At 45.8% G+C, this 21,270-nt stretch overlaps 1 protein-coding gene across 2 annotated transcripts in view; it reads left to right on the top strand.

Moving 5' to 3' along the window:
• Positions 1 to 21,270, top strand: part of rai1 (retinoic acid induced 1) — a 38,499-nt gene that overhangs the window by 15,277 nt on the left and 1,952 nt on the right. For both annotated transcript variants that reach the window (XM_033040779.1, XM_033040778.1), the window contains exons 2-4: positions 10,531 to 15,890; positions 19,394 to 19,487; positions 20,742 to 20,791. In XM_033040779.1, the coding sequence (XP_032896670.1) occupies positions 10,557 to 15,890; positions 19,394 to 19,487; positions 20,742 to 20,791 (5,478 nt within the window). In that variant the 5' untranslated portion in view covers positions 10,531 to 10,556. The remainder of the gene's footprint in view (positions 1 to 10,530; positions 15,891 to 19,393; positions 19,488 to 20,741; positions 20,792 to 21,270) is intronic.

The raw sequence follows: 21,270 nt of genomic DNA, 5'->3' as shown, positions 1-21,270 counted from the left end.
CATTTTGAGTTGCTAAATTTTGAAAGAAGGTTGGCGGGACATAGAATTTCTCACGCTCAAAAAAATAAAAAATAAAAATAAAGAAAGTAACAATTGAATTTGCCCAAGACTTCCAAATCTCCTTCATTCTGAATTACTGAATGGGTGGGGGGTGGGGGGTGGAGGGTGACGGTAGGTGGAGAGATGGTGGGAAAAACGGGAGCACACCGAGACAAGTTGAATCAGTTGTGATCTTATTGAATGACAATAATAGTCCAAGGGACCAATTGGGGGGAGAGTTCCTTTCACAGCGTGTGGGGAGTCTGGCCAGGGGTAAAGTTGCGGGAAGGGCAGGAGCGTTGAGAAGGAGGGGGTCGGGGATCATGCCAGTAACTCACTCACCGCTACCGCGGCGCTCCAGGCGCGGAGCCACCGCATTGTGGCCGGGGAGGGAAGTAGCTCGGGTGGCTGTGAGCGGCCGCCGAGATCTCAGCGCCTTCTGCCAGTCCACTCACCTCTGGCAATGCTCTCCGTCTGAACACCTCTCTCCTGCTGCTCGCCGGCCTCGCTCATGTCAGCCGCTTCCCGCAAATCGTTAAATTCAGACTGCCGTCGGGAGCAGGAATTTGCTCTGCCCTCACTTGCTGCGCTGGGTGATACTGCATGGTATTCACTGCCCGGTCTGTGTCTTTCAATGAAGACCGGACAGTGAGGGGACCAGCTCGAGAGCAAAGATCATAGAGTGGAGCGGCTCAGCGGGCAATGGATAACAGGACAGTGGGTGGTGGAGCTTACCCCTGTGTCAGCGTGAAGAAGGGACCAATTGAGGTTACCCGCGCTGACACAGGAGAAAGCTCCACCGCCTGCTCTCCTGTTATCCATCGCGCTCTGACCCGCTCTTGAGCTGGTCCCCTCACTGTCCAGTTCCGATGCCTGGTCCCGGCGGGCGCTCGCAGCCACCCAAGCTACTTCCCTCCCCGGTCGCAATGCAGTGGCTCCGCGCTGGAGCGTCGTGGCAGTGGTGAGTGAGTGAGTTGCTGGCATGATCCCCGACCCCCTCCTTCTCAACGCTATCTTTCTTGGCTAACAACCTAACCTTCGGCCTCCAAGACGCAGGTAAATATTCGTGCCTTATTTTTGGGTAAAAAATAGCGTCTTCATTGCCGGGAAATATGGTATTTAAAAACATATAGCTCAAAGAAATCTACTAACTACATTATTTGTACACAAACTCCATTCGTCTCTCTTTGTTTCTTAAGATACTCTTAAGATAATGACAATCCATGTTTGAAAAACCTGCCAAGAAACTTGCGCTGTGCGTGCGCAGTACGCAGTCCACGGTGCAAATGCAGAACTTCAGCTGCCTTCAGCTCCCCTTGCCATTGAAGGCTTGAAGCAGTGTCGACGGCCCGAGAGCTGCACATACTCTTGCGTATTACATGTACTGCGGATGAAAGGCATGGAAGAATTATGCCTACCTAAGAGATCGATTTCTTCGGTAGGCATAATTCTCCGTGCTTTTACTATTTATATTTAATAATTACCATTTTATAATTTTAGTCAGGGTAGGCAGTGCCTACCTTGCCTACCCTGATGGCATGTGCTTGCTCTAGCGTGTCCAAACCCTTAATAATCTTATATTTTTCAATAAGATACCCTCTCATCCTTCTAAACTCCAGAGTATACAAGCCCAGCCGCTCCATTATCTCAGCATATGACAGTCCCGCCATCCCAGGAATTAACCTGGTAAACCTACGCTGCACTCCCTCAATAGCAAGAATGTCCTTCCTCAAATTAGGGGGCGAAAACTACACACAATACTCCAGGTGTGGTCTCACTAGGGCCCTATACAACTGCAGAAGGACCTTCTTGCTCCTATACTCAACTCCTCTTGTATAATGGCCAACATGCCATTCGATTTCTTCACTGCCTGCTGTACTTGCATGCTTACTTTCATGTCTGAAGAAGGGTTTCGGCCCGAAATGTTGCCTATTTCCTACACTCCATAGATGCTGCTGCACCCGCTGAGTTTCTCCAGCATTTTTGTGTACCCTGCTTACTTTCATTGACTGATGAACAAGGACCCTCAGATTCCGTTGTACTTCCCCTTTTCCCAACTTGACACCATTTAGATAATAATCTGCCTTCCTGTTTTTGCTACCAAAGTGGCTAACCTCACATTTATCCACATTAAACTGCATCTGCCATGCATCTGCCCACTCACCCAACCTGTCCAAGTCACCCTGCATTCTCATAGCATCCTCCTCACAGTTCACACTGCCACCCAACTTTGTGTCATCTGCAAATTTGCTAATGTTACTTTCAATCCCTTCATCTAAATCATTGATATATATTGTAAATAGCTGCGGTCCCAACACCGAGCCTTGCTAGTGCCCACTTGTCACTGCCTGCCATTCTGAAAGGGACCTGTTAATCCCTACTCTTTGTTTCCTGTCTGCTACCAGTTTTCTATCCATTTCAGCACTCTACCCCCAATACCATGTGCCCTAATTTTGCCCACTAATCTCCTATGTGGGACCTTATCAAATGCTTTCTGAAAGTCCAGGTACACTACATCCACTGGCTCTCCCTTGTCCATTTTCCTAGTTACATCCTCAAAAAATTCCAGAAGATTAGTCAAGCATGATTTCCCCTTCGTAAATCCATGCTGATTCGGACCGATCCTGGTACTGCTATACAAATGTGCCGCTATTTCATCTTTTATAATTGACTCCAGCATCTTCCCCACCACTGATGTCAGGCTAACTGGTCTATTATTCCCTGTTTTCTCGCACTCCCGCCTTTCTTAAAAAGTGGGATAACATTAGCTACCCTCCAATCCACAGGAACTGATCCTGAATCTATAGAGCATTGGAAAGTGATCACCAATGCGTCCACGATTTCTAGAGCCACTTCCTTAAGTGCCCTGGGATGCAGACCATCAGGCCCTGGGGATTTATCAGCCTTCACTCCCATCAGTCTACCCAATACCATTTCCTGCCTAATGTGAATTTCCTTCAGTTCCTCCGTCACCCCAGATCCTCTGGCCACTAATACATCTGGAAGATTGTTTGTGTCCTCTTTAGTGAAGACGGATCCAAAGTACCTGTTCAACTCATCTGCCATTTCCTTGTTCCCCATAATAAATTCATCTTTTTCAGTCTTCAAGGATCTAACTTTGGTCTTAACTTTTTATTTCCTCTTCACATACCTAAAGAAGCTTTTACTATCCTCCGTTATATTCTTGGCTAGTTCACCCTCGTACCTCATCTTTTTCCCCCGTATTGACTTTTTAGTAATCTTCTGTTGCTCTTTAAACATTACCCAATCCTCCTCATGATGATACTTTATTGTCACTTGTACCTAGCTAGGTGCAGTGCAATGCTTTGTTTTTGAATACAAAGTACACAAAAGAGTTGCCACAAAGGCAGTGACAAAGTTACAGAAAGTGCAATGAGCTCGTTTTAAGGGAGAATTAATATTTTGATGTGGGAAACTGCAGAAGCTGATTTGTTCACAAACAGCAAAGTGATAACATATGGTCATAGAGACAGGAACAGCTCCTCAGCCCTCGTTCTAACCCATTTTATTCTCCCAACATTCACAGCAACTTCCTCCAGTTACCATCACCACCTGCACACTGGGGCCAATTTACAATGGGCAATTAACCTATCAACCTTTGTCTTTGGGACATGGTAGGAAACTGTGGCACTCAGCGGAAATGCACATTGCACACAGACTGCACCCGAGACCTGGGTCACTGGAGCTGTGAGGCAGCAGCTCCACTACTGCGCATCACTGAATATATTGGCCAAAACACCAGCAAGAAATCTGTTGTCTTTTGAATATTGTTAAAGGATTATTTCTATTCACTCGTAACATATGAGCATTGCTGCAATATTTACTGCCTGCCTCTAATTGCTCGTTATTGATGTGCCCAGTGGTGTCTCTGCAGATTGTTTGAGCACGATCCAATTGTACTCTTTGATAATGCAGTTCTAGGGACATGACACTGCAGCAAAGGGGGATGAGCAAAATTCTTCCAAGTGAGGATAATGTATTGGTGTTGGTTTTGGTTTATTATTGTCATGTGTATTGAGATACAGTGTAAAATCTTTGTTTTATGTACTATCCTGGCAAATCATACAATTGATGTGCATAATCAAACTATATATGAGCACAACATGTAGTGCAAACGAAAAGGGAAATAAGAATGCTTACAGATACAGAGAAAGTGCAGGTAAATAATGTACAAGTGCCATGATGGGATGAGTTGGGTGATTGAGAATACATCCTGACCGTGTGAGAGGTCCATTCGAGAGTTTGATAACCGAGGAAGAAATCGTTCTGAATCTGATGGTACATGCAAAAGATACAGGTGTTCGTATCTTCTGCTTCAGGGCAGAGGAGAGATCCTTGATTAAGTTGACAGCTTTTCTGAGGTAGCATGAATGTAGATGGAGTCAGTGGGGGTGGGAGGGCAGACTGGCTTGTGTGATGGCTTCATCCGCAACTCTCTGTCATTCTTGTGGTCTTGGGCAGTTGCCAAACCAAGTTACGCTGCATTCTGATAGGATGCTTCACAGCATGGTTTAGGAACAGATCCATCCAAGACCGCCAGAAATTGCAGAGTTGTGGACATAACCCAGACCATCATGCAAACCAATCTCCCTTCCATTGACCCCATCTACACCACGCTACGTCGGGAAGGCCACCAGCATAATCAAGGACGAGTCTCACCCCGGTCATTCCCTCTTCTGCCCTCTCTCATCAGGCAAGTGGTACGGAAGTTTCCAAAACGGAAACCTCCAGATTCAGAAGGTAGACATAAAAGCTAGAGAAACTCAGCGGGTGAGGCAGCACTATGGAGCGAAGGATCAGTTTCTTCCTAGCCGTTATCAGGCATCTGAATCATCTGATCACCAACTAAAGAGCAGTCCTGACTTGCCATCTACTTCATTGGAGACCCTCAGACTATCTTTAATAGGACTTTACTGGACTATTTCTTGCACTAAACATTATTTCTTTTATCCTGCATCTGTACAGTGGACGCCTTAATTGTCTTTTTGCTGACTGGATAGCACGAAAGAAAAAATGTTTTCACTGTACCTTGGAACACGTGACAATAATACACTAAACTAAAAGGTTGGATTATCCATTCAGCTCTTCTGCCTGCAAATAGTAGCAAATACTACAACATTTGTTTGCACTCATGAATGTGCTTCAAACAATGAGTCTGATAGTGGTCAAAGGGTTTCCTGCTCATGGTTGTTTAATTATTTTCTGCATAACAGGAGCAGGAACAGGCCACCATGCCCTCAAACCTCTGTCATTCAATATGATCAAGGCTGATCTCAACAACTCCTTCTCTCTACCAGTGCCTCATAACCCTCAATTCCTAAATCTTTCAAATATTTATCTATCTCCACCTTAAATATATCCAACGATCTGGCCTCTTCTGCCTGCAAGGTCAGAGTTCCAGAGATTCATTACCTTTTGAGAAATGTAACCCCTAGTCACCTGAGTTTCAAATGACCATTCCTTATTTTATAGCCATGTGTCTTGTTCATGGAGTCTCCCACTCCTGAAAATATGTCACACCCATTAGAATCTTACGTGTTTGAATAAAGTAATCCCTCATTCTTCTAAACTTCAATACAGATACAAGCAGTTTCATGCCACCCTGATAGGCAGCCCTGTCATTGCACAAATCAGCCTGATGAATTCAATACTGGTAGAACTGCAAATCTTGAATCTTATCCATTCGTTATGGGACTGTTTAGTTCTATTTCCAGTATACTTCTTTTGATATTTACCACACATATAATTCAGCATTGCAGTTCAAAAGGTTAACTTCACATTTGGTTGCTGAATGCAACACCTGGTTGATAATGTTCATTTTATTATTCATGTTTTATTATTTACAACTTATTTACAATCTCCTAGTTGCCAAACATTATAACTCCCCTTCCCATGCCCATTATCTTTCTGTCCTGGGCCTCCTCCACTGTCACAAGGCCACACACAAAGTGGAGGAACAGCACCTTATATTTCACTTTGGAGGCTTTACAGCCCAGCGGTATGAATATTGATTTCTATAATTTCAAGTAACCCTTGTACTCCTTCCCTCTCTGTCCCACCCCTATCCTAGTTGCCCTGCTGGTGTCACTGTTCTTATCCCTTTGTTATCACCTCCTCCACAGCCAACAATGGACCATTGTGGGCTCCTTGGCCATTGGTGCCATCTCTGATTTGTTCAATGCCTTTTCGTACCTCTGGTTTCCCTCTCTCCTGACTCTGTCTGGGGAAGGGTCTCGACCCAAAACGTCACTTATTACTTTTCTCCATAGATGCTGCCTGATCCACTGAGTTACTCCATCCTTTTGTGTCTATCTACAGTTTATAGCAGTTTGTTACAACTGAATGTCTTACTGAGTCAATCAGGAGATATTAACATTCTAACACATTTTAAATTAACTTGAGAAACCTGATGGGGTTTTTGTAAAATCTCTTGCAAAATGTGTCCATATTACTGCACTGTAACATTAGCTGAGTCTCTAGAGTGAGACTTGAACTAGTAACCTTCTGACACAGGGGTGAGAGTGCTACCTATTGAGTTACCGAGATTTTGCTGTTTTGTATAATATGCAGTGCCCTCCATAATGTTTGGGACAAAGACCCATCATTTATTTATTTGCCTCTGTACTCCACAATTTGTGATTAGTAATAGAAAAAATCACAAGTGGTCAAAGAACACATTGTCAGAGTTTATTAAATTACAGCTGTGTTTATACATAGTGCCTCCCCCCCATTTAAGGGCACCATAATGTTTAGGACACATGGCTTCACAGGTGTTTGTAATTGCTCAGGTGTGTTTAATTGCCTCCTTAATGCAGGTATAATGGGCCTGTCCCACGTAGGCAATTTTTTAGGCAACTACAGTTTACTAGTTTGTCACCATATATTTGCCAGTGGTCTCCGGGAGTAGTCTCCTCAGTCGGGCAAAAAGTCATAGCGTCTTTCTGGTCACTGCTAAATTTTCCACAAGTTGAACATTTTTCGGTGACAGTGGGTTTGATGCCAATGAGCATAGCTTGACTTCTCCTGATGTAGGTGGTGTTGTAGGTTGTCGCCAGGATGACATAGGTTGTCGCTGGTTTTTCGGCGACCTGCTACGACTATGACAGTCGCTGGAAGTTTCCTAAAAAATCGCCAAGTGGGACAGGCCCATTAGAGAGCTCTCAGCACCTAGTCTTTCCTCCAGTCTTTCCATCACCTTTGGAAACTTTTATTGCTGTTAATCAGCATTAGGACCATGTTTATCAACATGTGCCAATGAAAGTCAAAGAGCCATTATGAGACTGAGAAACAAGAATAAAACTGTTAGAGACATCAGCCAAACTTTAGGCTTACCAAAATCAACTGTTTGGAACATCATTAAGGAGAAAGAGAGCACTGGTGAGCTTACTAATCGTAAAGAACTGACAAGCCAAGGAAGACCTCCACAGTTGAATACAGAAGAATTCTCTCTATAATAAAGACAAATCTCCAATTGTTATGGCCATGGCTGCTGAAGGTATTGGCTCACTTATCTGCATTGATGATACAACTGCTGATGGTAGTAGCATAATTAATTCTGACACTTCCTATCTGCTCATGTTCAAACAAATGCCTCAAAACTCATTGGAAGGCGGTTCATTCTACAGCAAGACAATGATCCCAAACATACTGCTAAACCAACAAAGAAGTTTTTCAAAGCTAAAAAATGGTGCTTTCTTAAGTTGCCAAGTCATTCACCAGATCTGAACCCAATTGAGCATGCCTTTTATATACTGAAGAGAAAATTGAAGAAGACTAGCCCCCAAAACAAGCATAAGCTAAAGATGGCTGCAATACAGGCCTGGCAGAGCATCACCAGAGAAGACACCCAGCAACTGGTGATGTCCATGAATCGCAGACTTCAAGCAGTCATTGCATGCAAAAGATATGCAACAAAATACTAAACATGATTACTTTTATTTACATTACATTGCTGTGTCCCAAACATTATGGTGCTGTGAAATGGGTGGGGGGGGGGTGGGGTGGGGTGGGGGGAGTGGGGGGACTATGTATAAACACTGCTGTAATCTCTACATGGTGAGGTGAAATCAAAATGTATAAAAACGGCCTTTATTAAAATCTGACATTGTGCACTTTAACCACATATGATTTTTTTTTCTATTACAAGTCTCAAATTGTGGAGTACAGAGGCGAAGAACTAAATGATGGCTCTTTGCCCCAAACATTATGGAGGGCACTGTCTGGTGCCCTGCTGTTGCCAGGCATGACATCAGCACTAAATGCTCAAGGCAATGTTCTCCTCTTTCTACCTCTCTCCTCTTCTTTATGTCTCTCCTTATAACCCACCTAAGCTTATGGTGACCTGTCAAGACATCCACGAGAGCTTGGTATCTATTTTCTGCCTGATTACATTCCTGTGAAGGGACATCTTTCAACTTTAATGGTGCCATATAAGTGAAAGTTTCTTTTGTCAATCTCAATCAGCCTAGCATATGAGTATTAGAATGAAAAAGTAGAAACTATCTAATTGGTTCAGCAACTTATCATTATCTTGACCGATTGAGAGATAAAAATCCTTAGACACCAGCAAGAACCCCTACTAGTCTCTGAATTTGCATTTACAGGAGACTAGACAGAGGCTCGATTGATACCTCTACCAAACACTCTCTAGGTAATACATGCGACCAGAGTCTTGAATTTGTGTTAAAATGTACAAGTGGGAACTGAACAGTCTGACTCAGAGGTGAGCACAATCCACATTCCTACAGATGACAGTTTGAGGGATCCTTGTAAGTTGACTGTGTACCTGTTACATTTTAACTATAAACATATTTTCTTGCCCTATATTCAAGTATAGTGACCATAGTCAGAAGATGTGGACAGTCTCCCAGACAGTGGAGGATATCTCCCTGAGTGTGAACTTTACTGTTTGTTGTACCTGCTGAACCCCACTGGAGTGTTTGATGCTGACAACAGTGTTCCATCACCTCCTACCTTTTTCACAACCATGAAATCCCTTAACTCTGATCAACATGAAACATTATATGGAAAAAGAACAATATGATCTAAAACAATAAAAACAAATTGTCCTTCAAACTTGCCGTAAATCTCTGTTCTGCGAGGTGTAAATGTGACTGGGGGGGGAAGCTTTATTCCTGGCTGCCTGCTTCAGCGCCTGTGGTTGGTTATTACTGTCGGCACGATTCCTTCTCTCTGAGCGCACATACTAATATACATTGGAAAGATTAAAATGCTAATGATGCACACAGGCAGCTGCACAGTGACATGGCAGTGAATGCACCAATGTGTCCCTGATATCAGGTTTCAAGGAACAGAGAGGAATCTGACAAATTTGGGCACACCAAATTGTGATATTGTAACGTCTGGAACCAGCAATCATATTGTAACAGAAATCATGCCTGCAATCTCCATAAGAGGTGCAGGGGACATGTTATCCTTCAGTAACAGATACAGGTATTCTTTGTATCTATAAGGGGATTCTGATAGTTATTAGTACAATTTGCTGGACGTGTGTAAATTCTAGAAAATAGCAATGACTGTAGCAGCAATGTGTCAACATAGAGAATAACAGAGACTGCATGTCATGGTATATATTTTGCACTGTTGTGGGGTTCATAGGTCTTAACGTGTATTACAGAGAATAGCAGAGACTGCTGGGCCCAGAATAGGAGAGGCTGTAGATAAATGTGTACATCATACAGAACAGAAGAGACTATAGGGAAAGGCAGAAACAGTAGATAGCTTTCTATTTTACATAGAATAGTAGACTCCAAGTGCCTACAGATAGTGTACAGAATTTCAAATTCTGCAAGTGCTCGTCTACGTTAGACAAAATAGCAGAGGCTGCAGTAGCTTGTGTATATTCAATTTAAGAGCAGAGACTGCAGGTGCCTGTGTGTATATACAGATTAGCACAGCCTGCAGTGTCTTGTAATACTGAATCGTGGAGACAATTGATGCTTGGATATATTATACTGCATAGCAGCGACAGTGAGTATGTTGTGTACTTTGTACAGCATGGCATAGACTCATATATATTATGCAATTTTGCAGAGATTGGAGGTTTCTGTACATATTGTATAGAGATTGTAACTGCCTTTGTATTATGCAGTATGCCACAGATTGTGTATGTTGTACAGAGATGCAGAGATTGTAGATGTATTATACACCTTATGTACATTGTACAGCATTGCAGAGACTGACGGTTACTATGTATGTATATTCTACAGAGTCAGAGGTCCTTGTATTATTGTATTGAACAGCAGAGACTTCAGAGCTGGTATGTTCTGGAGAGGAGCGGTGACTGCAAGCCACTTTGTGCACCAAAACCAATACTGACCTGGGATCCCGGGGTGCCCGCCGTTGAACAGCAGGATTTGCGAGTTTAAGGCAGAGTCTGCTTGTTTTATGAACTAACAGTGATTGTTTACTCGAGCATGCTCGTCTAATTCTGCTCTCGTCCGTCCACAGGGCCCAGTAGGGCGAGCTGAGTGGCGATGCAGTCCTTCCGAGACCCGGGGGGCTTCCAGGGCGCCCAGCAAAACTTCCAGCAGGCGAGGGCTGACTCCGCTCGCCTGGAGACCTACAGACAGCAGAACGCGGTGGCTCAGACCTACGAGGCACATGGGATGGGCTCAAAGGAATACTACAACCAGCAGACTTACCAGGGTTACGGGAACAGCGCCGCAGGCAGTTACTTCAGTGGCACTAAACAAGTCTCTGTCTCGCATACACAGGGCAGGTCTTCCAACTATCAGAGCGGGGGCTACTCCAGGCAGTTTCAGAGTGAAGGACAGCCCTCGAAATGGGGCTCTCCCACCTCTTCGGTCACAGGCCTATCCCAGTACGTGCAAGACTCGTTCAAAGGCTCTGTGCCTTCGACCACCAGCGTGGCGGTGTACCCACAGCAGCACATGGCGGGCGGCGCCGCCCAGAACCCGCAGCCAGTGCCCGGGCCGCACACACACTTCATGCAGCAGCAGCAGCCTCATCACAAGCCGCTGATGCAGCAAGCCTCACCCTATGTGTCCAGGCCCGCGCATTTCAACCAAGCCTTTCAATCCTCGCCAAACGCCTACCAGGCGGTGCAGGATTACAGCCACACCTCCCGCTCGTACGAGGGCTTCGCACAAATGCCCTCGAGTCCTCGCTACGACCAGCAAAGCGCGGCCGCCCCGGACTATCCCACCCAAGCCGGCTACGGGTACAAAGCGGCCATCGGCAAGGCCGCGGGTTACGAGCAGAATAAGGCGGCTCATGTCAAGCAGCAGAACCTCCAGTACCACAGCCAGGCAAAGATGCACCTCCTGAACCAGTCCCCGCAGGTGTACTACCAGCCCGATGCCCCCGTGAAATCTCCGGAGCAGTTCTACCAGACCTTCAGCCCCGCGTCCACACACTCTCCCGTATCCACGGTGGTCAGGTCCCCTTCCTACAGCTCCACTCCGTCTCCGCTGATGCCCAACCCCGAGGCCTTGCAGTTTGTGCCGTCCTCAGAGGGGGGCTCCATGGCGCCTGACATCAAGGGCAACGTTTCTCACCTGATGCCGGCAGCTGCCACTTCCACCAACCAGGGCTCCGGCAAGACCCAGGCTGACGCCTGTAAAGTCTTCCTGAAGGAAAAAAATTCCGAAAAGTTGTTGTCGGACGGAGCTTTCAGCAGCCTGGTGGCGCTGAGCTCGCAGGTGGAAAACATCCCCCGGACTGTGCAGCAGCTCTTGCTTTCCAACACGCTGGCTCCGCACAGGAAGATGGCCAAACGCCTGCCCAAAAAAGCCGAGTTCCTGAAGGAGTTGAGGAGTCCCAAGGAAAGCATGTACTCAGGCGAAGAAGCCCTGGGCACGCCTCAAGCCGACCTGCAGGAAGGAGACTATTCCAGCAGCTCTGAAGATCAGATGGAGAAGATACAGTTCTTTCAGAACCATGCCGCCAATCTGGACGCACTGAGGAAGAACTTGGACAGCATCCTGGCCTGCTCTGGGACCTCGCCGAGCGAGGTGCTGGCCGAGATCAAGTCAGAGGACTCGGTGATGTGCGGGGAAAGCTGCACAACAGCATCGTGCCTATCGAAGCTGGCAACAGATGGACACGCGAGCCTGTTCGGAAATGAGGACGCGAAAACCTCCAGCGTCATTATTCTCAAGGACTCTTTCAAGGAAAGGTTGGAAACCGAATTTAAATTTAATCACCTGGAGGGGGGCAAGGAAGGCAAGTGCTCCCCGTTAAATTTGGAAAGCGCCGACAACTTTTTCGGCCACCTCATCCATCCGAAACGCACGGGACAAACTCTTGGCTCAGACTGTAACGACGGTAGAATTAAGAGTGAATATCCAATGATGACCAAAAGGTTTGCGGATGATAGTGGCAGCGAATCTCAACTGTTCCCCAACAGGTCGGACTCCGCAAACTTGCTTCAGCCCATGGCAGATTACAAAGATAACCTAGTGTCCTCTCTGTCAGGCAGCAACCGGCAGTTCTGTTCCTCGCTGATTTCAAGTGCCTCGCAGGACCTGGAAAAGTTGAATCTTTTCGATTTGCCCGATAGGAGAGGAAGGGAGCAGCCGGGAGAGTGGGGAGAGCTGGATGCCGACATCGCTCAGTGTCACCTTCAGAACCAGTATCTCCAGAAAGTACACGCCAACTACAAAGGGCAGAGTCCTCTGGAGACGGACTTGGCTCCACCACAGTTCACCCAAGCGGTGGACGGGACGAGGGGAACAGGACAGGTGGGTCCCGAGGTTGGGGAAGGCAGGTATTCCGAACTAAGACTTCTTGCCAATGACCAGGAGCCATCAACGGGCAAAGTGACGGCCGACGAGGAGCCAGAGGTAGAACCAACTGATCCCACTGCCCCGCAAGATCATGCTGCTGCTTTAGCTGAAAGAAAATCCGTCATCTGCGATGTTTCTCCAACGCGATCCGCCGCTAAGGAGGTCGTCTCTCCGGGGAACTGCGGGAATGCAGAGGGAAACGCGACCGGCGAGGCGAAGGTGGGACCAAGTCTTGGTCCCCGCTTGCTCGGGCACTCCGTCATTCATGTGGGGCCAGCTATAGTGGCAGAGTCCAAGGCTGACGAGGAAGACCCCTCGAGTGCCGCGCTAAAACCCGAGGGAGAGTGTGGGCGCCACACGGACCAACTAGCGGAAGGGGTTCTGAACCCCGCGGCGGCAGAGACACCGGACCTGCCGGCACTTTCCTCTGACTTAATCAGCTCGGCGCTGACTGAAATAGAAAATGGTCCCACCAAGGAGCCGGCGAGCAGAGGCGCCCGGGTCCGGAGGCTATCGGCGAGGGTGGCGCAAGGAGCCGGGTCCAGAGGCAAAGACCACTCGCCGCCACGGGCAGACGACAACATGCAGCATCTAAAGATGGTGCCCACCAAACAAAGATGTTTGGCTCCACAGAGGGACCGAGCTAGAAGCAAGCTCCCTCAGCAAGGGTTCGCAGCAGCCGAACCCGTGGAGAACACGCCGACCAGAATGTGCACCCGTTCCTCTACCGTTCTGGTGGACGCTGAACTACCCCTCCAATCCCGTACGCTGCTGAGAAGGAGAATGAGTTCTCAGCGAGAGGATGCCCCGAGGGAGCTGTGCTGCTGCTCCAGGCAGCGGCAGCACACCGACCCGGACAAGTGTCTGATCCACAGGCAAGCTCCCAACGCGAGTGTCCGAGCGCATCTCCCCACCTCGGTCTCCCACAGTCGGCCCGCCTGCACTGCCCATCCCGACCACCCCGTGAGCCAGGACCCCAACTCGTACAAGTCGGTGGTGCTCAGGGCCAGGACTAGGGCGCAGGGGCAGATTTTGCACAAAGATGCCAAACAACGAAAGAACTGCGATCTGGCTCACAATCGGTGTCTCGCTCCCAGAAACAACTCGTCGGTGGCGAGGATTCAAAAACAATTAACATCCAGACAAGAGCCGCTGGACCACATCGCGGCAGAGGTCGCGACCGAGAGGTTAAAAACACGAAACTCAGCTTCAAGGCTGGAAGGGGTAGAAGACCAAAGGTTTTCCCTGTCGCATCCTCTAAAAAGAAAAGGTTATTGTTCGTTTCCGTTAATACCGGCGAAAAGGCAACATCAGATGGTAAAGGCGAGTGATACCCGGACAGAGAAACAGAAACAACTGCCTGGTCCTTCCTCAGACATTAACCTTGCAGCTCCAACCAGCGTGGTAGGACCCGCCCAAGGTACCAGCAGTGAAGGATCTTCAGAGCATGCAGTCAGTAAGGGGACCGATCCCAATTTCCAGTCCGGTATTTCTCTCAAGACCCCGCCGAAAACTAAAATTCTCCCTCCCCGGAAAGGCAGAGGCCTCAAACTCGAGGCCATTGTGCAGAAGATCACATCTCCAAACTCCAAATCATTCGCCTGCAGCAACTACTCAGACAGCAGCGCGCCCTGTCTAACCCTGGATGAGATCCTGTCTTTGAAAGAAGATAAACTGAGTGAAAGTGCCATCGGCGAGGTGCCCGAGCAGAACAAAGCGACGGCCAAAGACGCTGCTCAAAAGATCGCCCCGGTAGATACAAGTAAAAAATGCCTTATCGCTTCTAAAAGACTCAAAGAGGCACACGAATGTAGAGCGCAGGAGAAGAGCAGTCTTCGCGGGAAGAGTGAAGTGAAGGCAGCGGTCGAGCCAGACGTCGGTGAAGCTGGAGAACAAACCACAGTAGAGGTGACGGAGGAACAGATCACTACTCCTGACCGTTCCCCTCCGCTCGCTTCTCCCTCCTCGGGGTTGGCTTCCACTTTGGATCCAGGCGCAAGGGTGGAGCTGGAGAGTAGTCAGGACGTCGTGGAGCCCAGAAGGCAGGCGTCTCCCAAATGTTGCCTCCCTCCCACGAAGAGACGAGGTCACCCGACGGGGAACAAGGCCAAACAAACCAAGAGCAATTCCAAAGTCAAGAGGCCCAGCGGGCGAGGCGCCAGGAGGAGGAGGAAGCATCTCAAAGGGACCAAGGTCACGAAAACAGTCCACAGGCGGAAGAAGCAGTTGAAAAGAAGGAATCTCCCGATGGTCGACAGTAAGGAACCGGTGATACGCCTGAAATACGTATCGTACAAAATGCCCAGAGCTGGCAATACAGTCATGGCCTTTTCTCCTTACGTTCGCGTCGAGAAGAATAACGCGGTCTCGTCTATTTGCACCATCATCAACACGTTGTCAGAAGAACAGTCCAGGTTCCAGAAGATGAAGAAGAGGTCTCCGGCTTCGCAGGCGCCTCTGTCTGTCAGCAAGACGCTGCCAACAACTTCGGCGCTGTTACCTGGACCGGTGGTGCTGGATTCCACCAAGCAGGGTTATCTGCTCTGCTGCTTGTGTGGCATGGCCAAGAACCACAAGGGACTCGGAGACCTGTTTGGACCCTATTATCCGGAGGACTACATCCCGCCAGTGACAAAGAACCAACACGTCCGGGGGAAAATCGAGGTAAAGAATGGGATTAAGGAGACGCCAAGTCGCCTCAGCATCGAGCCTAAAGTTGCTGACTCAGAGAGTGAGAGTCCGGTCAGTAGCAGGGCCGAGGCGCCGTCCCATCTGGAGAAGGCAGCCGAGGTGGAAGATCAGAGCCCGCTTCGGACAAGCTCAAGGGAGAAGTGCAAGAAGCTGAGCTGCTACTGCTGCGAGAAGACGGTCGAAGACACGGAGCTGAGGAAGGCGAGGAGGAGAGCAGGCGTGGAGGAGGAGCAGCAACCTCCCGAGCTGCCCATCGATCCACAGGAGCGTTGGCTGCACGGCGCCTGTGCGGTGTGGACCAGCGGCGTGTACCTGGCCGCCGGGAAGCTCTACGGTCTGCTGGAGGCGGTGGAGATGGCCAGCGAGATGGTGAGCGAATAGACCGCCCGGCGGGCAGGGTTTTGTTTACCAAAAAATAATTGAATCAATTATTTACAATAATATTTACAGTACGAAATAAATCAAAACAAAACCCACCACCATAATACAAGGCAAACAAATATAGTAAATAAACTATGGTACAACTACATCACCATCCTTATTGAGGATACATACGGTCCCGGGAATCTCTCATGGTGCCCGTGTACAGCGCGCAGTCAGTCCCTCGCTAACACCACCCAGCCGAGCCCTCCCGCCTGGCGCCGTGACTCGCCGATGGCCAACTTGGCCAGCGAGGGCGGGTTACTGCCGTCAGGAAGCTTGACCTGAAATTATTAAAACACATTAGGAACTATAGAGTGAAAAAACGCCGGCAATACCCAGCGGACGGAGCAGTGTATGTGGAGAGGAAGGCAGCAACCTCCCGGGCCTCTGTGCTGTCCAGCCCGCGTCATAGAAATTAGCTCTGCGATGTTGCAATCCCTTTAACCAGGCCACAATTGTAGGACAACTTGTTCTATTTGATTGTGCACGCCGAGTTGATTGCATTCGTATAAACACACTGAACGTTTTTTTCCCCTCATGTTATTTCCAGTGTACTATGTTTACATATTCTGTTGTGCTGCAGCAAGCAAGAATTTAATTGTTCTATCTGGGACATATGACAATAAAACACTCTTGACTCTTGAATACAACACAGAAACTGGCCCTTCAGCCCAACATATCCGTGCCGACGATCAAATGCCTATCTATACTTATCTCAGTTACCGGCACTTGTTCTGTAGCATTCTATCCATTGATAATTTAAGTGCTCATCTATATACTTCACAAATGTTGTGAGAGTATCTGCCTCTACCATCCAGTATCTTCCAGATTGCAATCATCATCTGGATAAAATAAACTCCCTCAGTTCCCTTCTAAACCTATGTCTTCACCTTTAATTCCTCTCTAAACCTCTCTTCACCTTTAATTCAGATACTCACTCAGCTCTCCTTTGAACACTACATTTGAGTCTGCTTCCTCTACTAACGCTGCCATTTCATTCCAGTCCCCACCAGAACATCACAGTCATAGACTCATATGACACTAGAGGCCAACTCGTCCATGATGGCCCTTTTAAGTGTGTCCCATTTGCCTGTGTTTGATCCATATCCCTCTAATCTTTTCCTATCCATGTACTGGTCCAGGTCTTTTAAATGCTGTCTAATTTTTGTACCTGCCTCAACTAACTCCTCTGGCAGCTCGTCCATGTACCCATCACCCTCCGAGTGAAAATGTAGCTCCTCAGGTTCCTATTAAATTTTGCCCCTCCCACCTTAAACCTATGTCCTCTAGATTTTGATTCCACTACCCTGGCTAAAAAAAATTGCACTCACCCTATCTATTCCCCTTATGATTTTATACACCTACATAAGATTATCACTCAGCGTCCTGCACTCCAATGAATAAAGTGCTAGCCTCCCCAACCTCTCCCAAAACTGAGGTCCTCACGCCTGGCAACATCCTTGTACATCTCCTCTGCATTCTTTCCAGCCTCTCACTTTCATGACGACAAAAACATGTGTGAGGGAACACCAGAGCTTGCCTTACAGTGCAGATCAAAAATACTTGAAAATAATTTGTGCAGATTATGGGGAAAAATAATGTCCTGGTCCATAGAGGAAAAGAGGAAAATTAGCTGAGGTTTGTGGTATTTTCCAATTCTTCAGGCAGTGGATGAAAATGTAACCATGTGTACAGTTTTGATTTCTGAAACTGAGTTAAATTATTTGAAGATTTGGAGTCAATTCCATTGATTTTATCAGTTTTAGCAACTTTGCTTCCCACTAGCAAGGTAATAACTTACTAATCTGTCCTCTATAAGTCTTAAACTTTGATGTTAACTCTTCAAACCAATAGCGTGTGCAAAGATATTTCTCCTTTTGCCAGTTCATTAAGTCCTAACAGGTTCTCAGTTTCAGAATGATGTATTCCTACTCCCTTGCCTTGAAAGCCCGTGGTTTTGTTCCACTTCGCAGACTCATAAAATGATTTACCACCAAAGGAGGCCATTTGGGCCATCTTGTCTGTATTAGCCAAGAAAACGCTGCAGAGCCCAATCCAACCCTTCAGCACTTGGTTTTTAACTAAGTTATGGCTCTTCAAATGTGCACCCTAATTTTTATTAATGTATTAAGAAATCCTGCCTACATCACTCTTACAGACTGGTAGTTCAAAATGTTAATGCTGGAAATCTGAAATAAAACCATAGTGTTAGAAACACCCAAGGCTCAGGCAGTGTTTGCATGCAGAGTGTTTCCAGTATTTTCTGCTTTTACCTCAGATCTCTGCTACTTGCTAAATGATATAGATATTTTCTCTTTGCTCCACATAGGCACCTTATTTTATGTACCTCAATTAAAATCTTCCCTTGCCTTTCCCTTTTCAAAGAAAGTAACAGCAGCTTAACTAATCAGTCCTCATCCTCATAAATTTCATCTCCAAGAGCCCTGGTATTTGGATATTTGCAGTCTTTCTGCAATCGTAAATTACCTATGGATTCTTGCGTCCTCTTTATTTTTCTAATTTTACTTCTAATTCCCTACCTTTTCCACATTCTCCTCACCTTCTCCATATCAAACTCTGTCTGACATAAGCTTCCCTTTCTCCCTATCCTTTTCCTATGCACCCTACCTTTGAGGGTTTTAGATTTTGCAGTCTTCACCTCTCCTCTCCCTCCACTTTTGAGAACACTTTACTCTGAACTCAGAATTTCCTTCTTAAATGTTATGACACTGGTTTACTTTCCATTAGCTGTTTCCAGTTAATTTTTATTGTCACTTTACATCCCAGTAAAATGAGTCTTTTCCCTAAATTATAATCTGTACTCTAATTTTGTCTTTATCCTTTTCTATCAAAATGCTAAATCTAGGTGAATTACGATTCCCACCTCGAAAGCACGCTCCCACTGATACACAGCCACTCCATTGCCTAAACATAAACCCAGACGCACCCATTTTGTTGGACCTGCCACTCATTGGATAAAGAAAGTTAATCAAAATTGAGTTTGGGTTTTCCCATCTTCTGTACCTGTTGATGTTTTAGAATAATTGCAATCATCAAATTGACAGAGCATAGATCAAATGCTTCAAAGAGTAATTATCAAGTAGAAATTTGACATTGAGACCCATATTAGGAAAAAAGCTAACTTGAAGATGGTTTTCATGGAACAGGTTATATATGAGGTGAGAGAGGAATTGGGTTGGGCCTGGCAAAACAAAAATATTTAGGGATGGATTTGCTGACCTGGGGGCAAGACACCAAAAGGTGGAGATGCTATGGTGGGATTGTTGAAGGAATGGCGAGTTCCCAGAGTCTGAAAAAAATAGGCTTTTGCACATTTTGTGTTTATGAATAGTTAGATTTTGTTCCAGTTGCTTGATGCAAAGATTATTTAGAGATAATCCTGGAATGTTTTGTGTTGATATTTATTTACTTTTATTCTTTCTCCACAGAGATGCTCTATGTGTGAGCAGACAGGGGCCACTCTTGGCTGCTATACCAAGGGATGCAATCAGAAATACCATTATATCTGTGCCATTGAGTCGGGTAAGAAAACCAGCAATTCACATCAACTTTTAATTATGTTTATTACAATGAATGGATTTTGATGGATGAACAGAAACAACTTCATTAGTAGGACAGATGGTAGGTAGAGACCAACAATGTAAAGCCAACTGTGTAAAGATATGCGTGTCAGGGGTTATGGGGAGTAGGCAGGAGAATGGGGTTATGAGGGAAAGATAGATCAACCATGATTGAATGGCGGAGTAGATTTGATGGGCCGATTGGCCTATTTCTACGCCTATCACTTATGAAAAAGGTAGGGAAGAAATGTTTGTAATGCAGGATTTTAATGATTTACAATATGCTGCCTAAAAAGATGTTGGAAGTAGATTCTATAATAATTTTCCATGAAGAACTAGAGATATACTTGTATTGATGAAAAAAAACTTTTTTTTGTGACGGGAGGAGAGCAGGAAAGCTTTGCGATGTCAAGACAGGGAAGGCAAGCTGAATGGCCTCCTGTGTTCATTTGAAAAACAGTAAGCATCTATTGATATTAGGTTCCATTTTATATTATCGCTAAAATTAAAAGGTGATATTTAACCGTATCTATACAGAGGTTAGACAGACATAGTTTCTGTAAGAGGTGCAAATTTAGATCATATATTAACTGTAGCTAACTTCAATGATGCATTCCATGTATTAACCATAGACACGTGCATTTTCTCTGTATCTGCAGGACCATACAATATCAGAAGTTATTGTTTAGCAGTCGTGATAGTGCTAGAAAATTATAAAAATAATTTATACTTGTATGGCAACTTTCACAACCTAAAGATATACCAACATTTTTACAAATTAATTACTTGTTGAAGTTATTTGTAACATAGCAATGGCAAGAATCGATTATTCAACATAAAAGCTCTATCAACAGCAGTGTAATAATGACCACATTTGTCAAATAAGTTGAGGAATAAATATTAGAGAACCAGAAAACTCCTGCTGCTCTTTGACAAAATGTCATGCAATTTTGTTTTTCTCTCAGTTCATGGCAGAGGGCTTAACATCTCATCGAAGCATGCTGCACTGTACTGCATTGGATTTCAGGCTAATGCATTGCATGAGTTCCTGGAGTGTGGTTGAATCTATACCACCTGACTGTGACAGTTAACACCGACTGAGACACAGCTTACATTGTCCCCAAAAATGTTTCCTCATGTTGTCTCTTTATAAATACTAATAGACCTGTGCTAATTACTGCTCTCTTGTGTTTTCACACATCCCGTCTCCCTGCAGGATGCCAATTAAGCGAGGAGAATTTTTCAATGAAGTGCTCGAAGCACAAGGTAAGAAAGAAATGTGCGTGGGGCGCCTTCCTTCAAAAACAGCATACCTCACTTTAAGCTTTTTCTTCAGAGTGAAGATTACAATATAAACATAAGGCCACTGTCATTCCAAACTGCAGGACAGAAACTGCTACTATATGAAATTACCGTTCCATATTTTAATATATTACCGTTACATTTATTTTAAGGATTCCTGTCACTTCTCTTCTCTTAAATATAAAACTGTTGTTCACTCTCTCACAATTAGCCCAATGCAATGCCAAGTGTGGTGGTGAGACAAACATGAGAACCAAATTTGCAGAGGTGATTACAATTTGCAACCGTTAGTCTTGCGACTATTTATCGTTGGTAAACACATATTAATTTCTCATTCTAGCAAGCCTCAGGAGCTTCTGATCAGGCTTTAATTTGAGACACAATTGTAATGGAGGTCAATATACCTGCTAATTTCTGCAAAGCAAGGATTCATAAATAGCAAT

This window comes from Amblyraja radiata, chromosome 22, assembly GCF_010909765.2.
Source record: "Amblyraja radiata isolate CabotCenter1 chromosome 22, sAmbRad1.1.pri, whole genome shotgun sequence".
Classification (NCBI taxonomy): Eukaryota; Metazoa; Chordata; class Chondrichthyes; order Rajiformes; family Rajidae; genus Amblyraja; species Amblyraja radiata.
Note: the sequence above shows the minus strand (reverse complement) of the source record. Positions and strands in the feature narration are given on the sequence as shown.